Genomic DNA, 7,500 nt, shown 5'->3' with positions numbered 1-7,500 from the left:
ATAGGGTTAGAACAATATTATAATAAAACAAAGTATACCGTTATGCTGAAAAAACTCATCTACTGTATAGTATCCCTTTGCTTTCCTACACCAATATAGTACCCTGAAAATACTTGCATGGATTTTTTTTTTTTTTCCCACAAACAAAATATTTTGGTAATTCTACCAATGAAGAAGTGTTTTTTACGTTACTGAGATGATGTATCATATATATCATATACAAATGTTACTGAATTTTTAGATGTTATGTTGAACATAACATTTGTTCATAACATTTGGAGAAATACAAATGTTTGTATGATTCAACATGTCAGTACAATAACAGTACTCTCCATGGTAGATTGACTAAATATTTTTTTGAGAAAAACAATCCTTACAAGTATTTTCAGGGTACTGGAACAAGTTTGCCTCCAAGTAACAGATTGATTTTCACAAGATAACTGAAAACTGGACAACAATAACATTGTCAACCTGAGATAATGTCATCTTGTTACCGAGTGTAACCTTGGTCTGAAATAACCGTGCCACGTGTCACTTGCCACCTTGGTGTGAAAGCGGTCTTACAGGGGGGAAACTTCGAGAAGCTTAAAGATTGCCGTGTACAGAACATCACTTGACTCATATCACTTATTTTACCAAGCTGAGACCCCTGCATGAACAGTGACTAATATTTGTCTGTTATAATCAGCTAAGCAATAGCAGAAAAGCTCAAAATTACCGACTTCCTGACAAGGTTTTGTTAATCAGCTGTTTCTACAAGATATGGGTTTTACAGGATTGCCTCGCCTTCTATACTGAATAAATTAAAATAAAATCATAAGATCAACAAATCAAATCTGTAAAGAAAGTCTTTCTTTCTTTCTTGTCTCTTCTTCTTCTTCATGGAAGAAGTAAATACAACACATTACTGTAACCTGTAAATTCAGTAGCGTCATGAACCATGCAGTAGTTAACCCTACCTGATATAATGCAAATATATTGCGATGACCAGACGCAGGTTATGATCAAGAATACCCAAGCACTTACTGAGATGATAAGTAAAGATGGATGGCGTGCTGTCTTTTATGAGAGCAATTGTTTCGATTTTATCAAGACATATTATGCGGTAAATGTTTGTTTGTTGTGGATATCCAAAGTCATCGCAAACTCGCCAGCCTTTCAGGAGGCACAGTTCAGGCTGAAGAAAAAACTTAAATTCTAAATGAAGCCTTACGTATGACAGCCTTACTATTATTACCAAAGGTCTGGTCTTCAAGTGCCAAAGTTTTTATTTTTTCCACTTTCATCTGTTTGTAGTCAAATGTTTTCTTTTCAGAATATTCCTGAAGCTCTATCTCGAATTGCTGAAAACCTTCATATTAGTTATCAAACACTGGGAACGTTGTTGGGGCAATTCAAGCATTATCACTATATATAACCTAAATCTCCCTGAAACTCCACTCCTCGCTTGCCTCCCAAAATAATTATTTTAGCAAATCTGACAGGTTTCCACGTATAAACATGAGAGTAACGTGATGATCAGAAACACGATTTAATTAGAGAATAAGTCTTATGAAGGGAGATAAATGCAGTATCAATGCCAAAGTACTTAGGGGTAATATCAAAATGAGACTCTGGTCTTCCCCAGCAGATATAAAGTGTCTGGACCGATATTAGCAATTACATACATAATATATATATATATATATATATATATATATATATATATATATATATATATATATATATATATATATATATTTTTTTTTTTTTTTTTTTTTTTTTTTTTTTTTTTTTTTTTTTTTTCTGTCGACATTGTGCCGATTTATTACTGTTGTCCGTCTGGATGTTTGCTACGATACATCATCTAAATTGGGCCAAGGATGGACACAGTAATCGAAACTGAATCGGACTGAAATAACTGGACCAAATTACACATAACGCATTGTCTCTGGCCTAGTAGTGTCTCTGAAACAAATTAGGTCGTTGAAATTCTGTGTGTGTGTGTGTGTGTACATCAACATGAGCGCAATTTCCATAAACGGAGCGGAATAAATAGTTTTGCTTTGAGCTTTAAGGACTGAAATAATACATATATATAAACTAACTGACTTCTAAAAGATTTAATTATTACAGGAATGCTCTTTTATAGGTGCGTATAATCTGATTCCTTCTACAAATACTCGTAATCTCATTAGTGGCATCTGGCATCTTCGAATGTTCGAAACATTTACCCATGAAAAGCTCCGAACGTAGAATAAATGAATCAGACCCCATTTTTTTCTAATTGAAATGCTGTTCACTATAAGACCCCCCCCCCCCCCACACACACACATTCTGTTTTTAGCCTGCGTTTGTTTTATTTTTGCGACGAAAATAGTATGGATAGAAAATCTTTGAAAAGTAACCTTTTTCCCCTACTTGCTTTGATGAAAAAAAAAAAAAAAAAAAATCATATAGAAACTTAGTGGTGCAGGACATCTTATTTTATGTTATCCATTTTCCAGGAGTCGACATTTACTTTATTTTTATAATAGAGGCGCAGTACCAAGTAAACGTTATATTTGGATTAAGCTTAAGGTTGCGATAGGCACCAGCTGATAAAGTTGCATCCAGTTTTGAAACTTTCATTGCACAAACAGAATATCCAGTGCAAAGCAGACGTAATATCCGTTAAATTTAAAACAGCCAGGAATACAATGCTCTCTTCTCTTTTTTAATTTTAATTGTATTTCTCCTGGATGGTTGCTCCTTGACTTGTAAATGCCCCGATTCTTTCGGAGGAGACGCCGGAATATAGTGGAATTGACGCCATGTTTGTTTTGATTCATGGACGAAGGCGCTGGCTGGGAGGGAATTCGAAGGCGAAACTCTACTCAGTATCAACAGTTTCGAGTAAGGAACATCATTTATTTGGTATGTTGTTCATTTATATTCCTCATGACACCCATCGAAACTTATAGTATATATTCCATCAAGAGGCAATTTAGGATATGTTGGAGTTATTCATGGTAGAGCATTTTAATTGAGGTGCTTAGCTTCTTAGTGAGAGGCTGACTTCAAATTAGAACATTCAGTATTTCTGGAATAGTGTGTGATCGTGTGTGACTCTATAGTTTAAATTTAGTAAGGAACTAGGAAAAACAAGTAATTGCCATGAAAGAGTAATTGAAATGTAGCCACACATTGGAGATATTTAACATTTTGTAGAGAAGCCTCCTAGGGATCATCAGGTAAATAATACATAGTTCGTATCAGCTGCACTATTATGGAGAGATTTCATAGCATTTGTGTGTGTGTGTGTGTGTGTGTGTGTGTGTGTGTGTGTGTGTGTGTGTGTGTGTGTGTGTGTGTGTGTGTGTGTGTGTGTGTGCAGATATCTTATGTTCAAGTGTGAGTATATTGAATATTCCATGTTATAAAGTCATATATGTGTGTGTGTGTGCGTGTGTGCATGTGTGTGTGTGTGTGTGTTTTTCTATATTAAACAATAGTTCGACAATAGCCTCCGGGCTAGAACAGTGGTAACGTGTCGGCCTCTCATCCGAGGGGTCGGCGGTTCGCGCCCCGCCTAGGTGCGAGAAGTTGCAATTGTCGCCCGGAGGTTACTGCTGTGGCTGGGCACCACAGCGGGTAAGGACTAGGTTCAGCCGAGTCAGCATCAGCTGACACACGTGAGCGAGTCGGCATTAGTTGACACAGGCCGGGCTCCCCTCATGGCATAGCCCGGGCGAAGCTAAGCTTCGCATATCGGAGTTATCCTTATAGTTCGACAATGTTTGTCAACTAAATGCCATAAGGATAAAAAACAAAAAAATATCCTTGAGTTTATTGGGAGACAAAGTTCTTAACGTTGCTTCTCCCCCTCCCCCATTATTGTCTGATCTGGTCTCTCTCCCTTAAATCATGAAAATATATAATGCCAATAAAAATAGAATATTTGAATAGAAACACCACCAGTTCATTTTTTTTTTTTTTTTTTTTTTATTACTTCTTATGTATGTCCCCTACTGTCTTCATATCATGCAGGAAAGAGCTTTCACAGATAAATTTGCCTGACATATAGCACAAAGCTACTGGATCTATTTTTGGGATGGTGTTATTGCCAAACAATCTGTCTAATAGAAACAAATCTGCTTGAGAACTGGAAACAAGTGGTTTTTGATGAAATAGGCCTCATGTACCACATTGAGAAAATTTCCTGTGTCTGCAGCTCTTGCCTGTCTTGTTATACAAACAGGTAGGTTTTGAAATAGTTTAGGTAGCATTGGTAAATGATTATGTATTTTGGTGTATATATGAGTGAAATAAAGAGAATAAAATTATTAGCTGTTTGAAATAAAGACCCTCAGTATCTCTAGTAGTCTTATTCATATTTTTAAAGGAAATATTAACAGGTATGTAACTTTAGGATGAACTGTGTCCATGCCAGCCTCATTTGTGCCAGCCTCATTTAAGTTTGAAATGTCACATTTTTATTTTGTGTGTAAGTTGCACTGTTTTATTATATATATATATATATATATATATATATATATATATATATATATATATGTGTGTGTGTGTGTGTGTGTGTGTGTGTGTGTGTGTGTGTGTGTGTGTGTGTGTGTGTTTTTATATATATATATATATATATATATATATATATATATATATATATATATATATATATATATATAAACACACACACACACACACACACACACAAGTGGTAGTTATTTCAAAAAGTTCTTATTGATTTTTGTTTAAAACTATTGATTGTAGTATGTGACGTTTTGAAATTTTGAAGTCCACGTTCATGAGAGATGTGCAATTTATTTTCTTCTTTTTCACAAGGTTGTGCATTTGTACCTGAGGAAGAAAGTGAAGACAGTGTTTATCACCAGGGAGAACATTATTTAAACCCTACTCTTGCTGTTATTGGTGCTCCAGATCGGGATAATGAGAGAGAACTTGTAAAATTGACGTCCTAACTCAAATTGAAGTACGTGTAAGACAATCAAATAGAGATATACCTTGTACCATTAATTAGTTGCCCATTTAGATATGTCTTTGTTCATTATACACTTCCAGACAGACTGATGAGAATGGAGTTAGTTCATTCAAATCTACTAGTTTGGAAATGCAAGCTTTCATAATCCTATGTAACCATGACATGTAGTTGTCACTTCCATTTTAAGAAATGTGAAATTATGTGTGTAGGGCCACATGTCATCTGTATTTGGTAAAGAACAATAAATGTTTTATTAAAACATAGTCTCTTTTATTGATAATTTTCTGAAACAACTATAGGCCTATTTCCTTCTAACATGATGACTTGAGCCTCAGGTCACTATTACAGGCAAGGCTATTGACACTACTTAATAATTACAGCATAGCAGAGCCCAGAACTTTGTATACAAGATGTTTAAAACTTATTTTATTGGTCTGATTTAATAAATGATTATGAATTTGGAATCTGTATAATTTTTTTCTTTTAGGGGGAGGGAAATATGAATTTTGCTGCATTTTATCCGGCAAACAAAATTTTTAGAGAATAACTATTATCATATTATAAACGTATTATAAACTTTCATCAGTTGTAAACTTCTGTACTTCCAGTTGAGTGCTGAAAGCAAGTGGTCTAAATCACCTGACGGAGGCAGCATCAAGAGGGCAAAATGGGTAAAGTATATACCAGTTTCATGCCATGCCTAAAAATATCTGAAAAGTGGAGTTCATTTCGTACCTCAAGTACCTTCACTCATTGTGCTTCAACATGCCACCAGTGGTAACTGTGAAAAGCATAACTTTATGCTCCGTTTAGGTAAAACCATATGTGATTTAGCTGTTGAGATCAGGTAAGCGGTTACCTGGGCTTCGAAACGTTTAAAGAAGAAATGCAGGAAAAGAAGCACATTGTCAGTATTTGTTTAAGATTCAATTCTCTGGGTGAGCATTACTTTCCAGGTAATATACATCCCATCATGCTGTTCAAGAGTACTTTTTAAGCAAATTAATATAAGTTTGGTGATTAAAAGAGGCTTTATTAAGGCTTGAATGAGCAATGGGAGAAGGCAGTGTGGGATCACCAATTATAGTAAAGCATGTAGTAGCATCAAGAAGAGTAATTTGTGGCTAGAAAGGAAGTTTACTCTTTTCCGATTAAATGAACTGAAAACAAAAGAGCACAGTCCAGAGCCTCTCATCATGCTTATCATGTTTGAAAAAAAAAAGTTTTAACTTACCATTATTTTGTATTAACTGTGCTATCAATCTTGTTTGATTACAGTTATTAAATACTTCTAGATTTTCCTGTTCACATAACTTAAAAAGAGATCTAAGGATGTGCAGTCTGTAAACTGGTGATATGATAATTAAAAATTACTTCCCTTCTTTGAAAATTGTAGTTTTTCTCATTGTTGCCATAAAGAACACCTTGTCTCTTCAGTCCCTTAGATTCAGCATTACTGTGTTCTTAATACAGGGGATAGAATTAAAGTGAGAAGGTTGACAGTATTATTCAGCTATAGGGAGCAGGTTCACCGTTCCATATCACAGTTAATGTATTTAATTGTATATTGTATAAACAGTGTCTCTGCTGATGATGTTTTGTGAAAGATACCATCACATTGTGTTTCAGACGTAATTGGAGTGTCACGCTCAGGGAGGGTAAGGAAGAAACCAACAACGTTAAAAGACTTTGAGTCTCCATATGATGTCAGACTGAAGCGTACAGCAGGCAGTCCCCCAAATTTCCTCGAAAGGGAAAAGAACCCGAGCAATCTCACAGTAAGTTGTAAACTTTGAATGAATTTTATGGAATGGTCATATTCATGCAATAACCACCACTATCCAAGACAGGATCACAAAGTGTACATATGTTAGATATTAATAGAAATTAACAGTAGTCACCACAAACAGATGCATTACTTCGCTCTGGACTCACTTACTATTTACACTTAATAACTGTTATTGACTGTTTTATTAATATAACTGCCTGAACTGTCTTTCAGAATAACGTTGATGAATCAAATGGGAGTATTGAATATGATATATACAATGTGATATATGGTAAGTTATTTTGGTGAATAGCCTTTGGTTTACAATTTTGTCCCTGATATTTTATACTTCATTTATTTTTTAGTTCATTAGCATCTTTACTGGACCACAGTAAGTCAGAAATTACTTAGAAAGGAATTCAGGGGGGATTCAATTTAAAAGGTGTCTGTCACTACAACAGAGTTTCAATCACAGTTGAAACTCAGTAGGTGTCAGAAGTACTGGCAAAATAATTGGAAAATCTGTTACTAATTAAATTTTAAGTAGGATGTGTCACTATAGCTTTTGATTGGTTTACACTCTGCAGTCATATTCCCGTGAAAGCAAGGTGAATCACCTTAGAGATGAGTGTGGGTGTTAAAAAGAGACCTGTAAAATGATTGGTGGAGTTCGTGAAGGTAGGAGAATATGCAGTTTACTAATTTCTAAAATCAGTGAGGTATTTTTGGCATTATATGCTACCACTAATTGATAATAAAG

The 7,500-nt window shown here is 35.0% G+C and overlaps 1 protein-coding gene across 1 annotated transcript in view; it reads left to right on the top strand.

The window, feature by feature from the left end:
• Positions 1–2,545: 2,545 nt before the first annotated feature.
• Positions 2,546–7,500, top strand: part of LOC119589680 — a 17,507-nt gene continuing 12,552 nt past the window's right edge. Inside the window, 5 exon segments of the mRNA XM_037938269.1 lie at positions 2,546–2,874; positions 4,816–4,963; positions 5,581–5,643; positions 6,602–6,750; positions 6,975–7,032. Coding sequence (XP_037794197.1) covers positions 5,640–5,643; positions 6,602–6,750; positions 6,975–7,032 — 211 coding nt within the window. The 5' untranslated portion in view covers positions 2,546–2,874; positions 4,816–4,963; positions 5,581–5,639.

Source organism: Penaeus monodon, chromosome 26 (genome assembly GCF_015228065.2).
Source record: "Penaeus monodon isolate SGIC_2016 chromosome 26, NSTDA_Pmon_1, whole genome shotgun sequence".
Taxonomy (NCBI): Eukaryota; Metazoa; Arthropoda; class Malacostraca; order Decapoda; family Penaeidae; genus Penaeus; species Penaeus monodon.
This window is presented reverse-complemented; position numbering and strand designations above follow the sequence as displayed.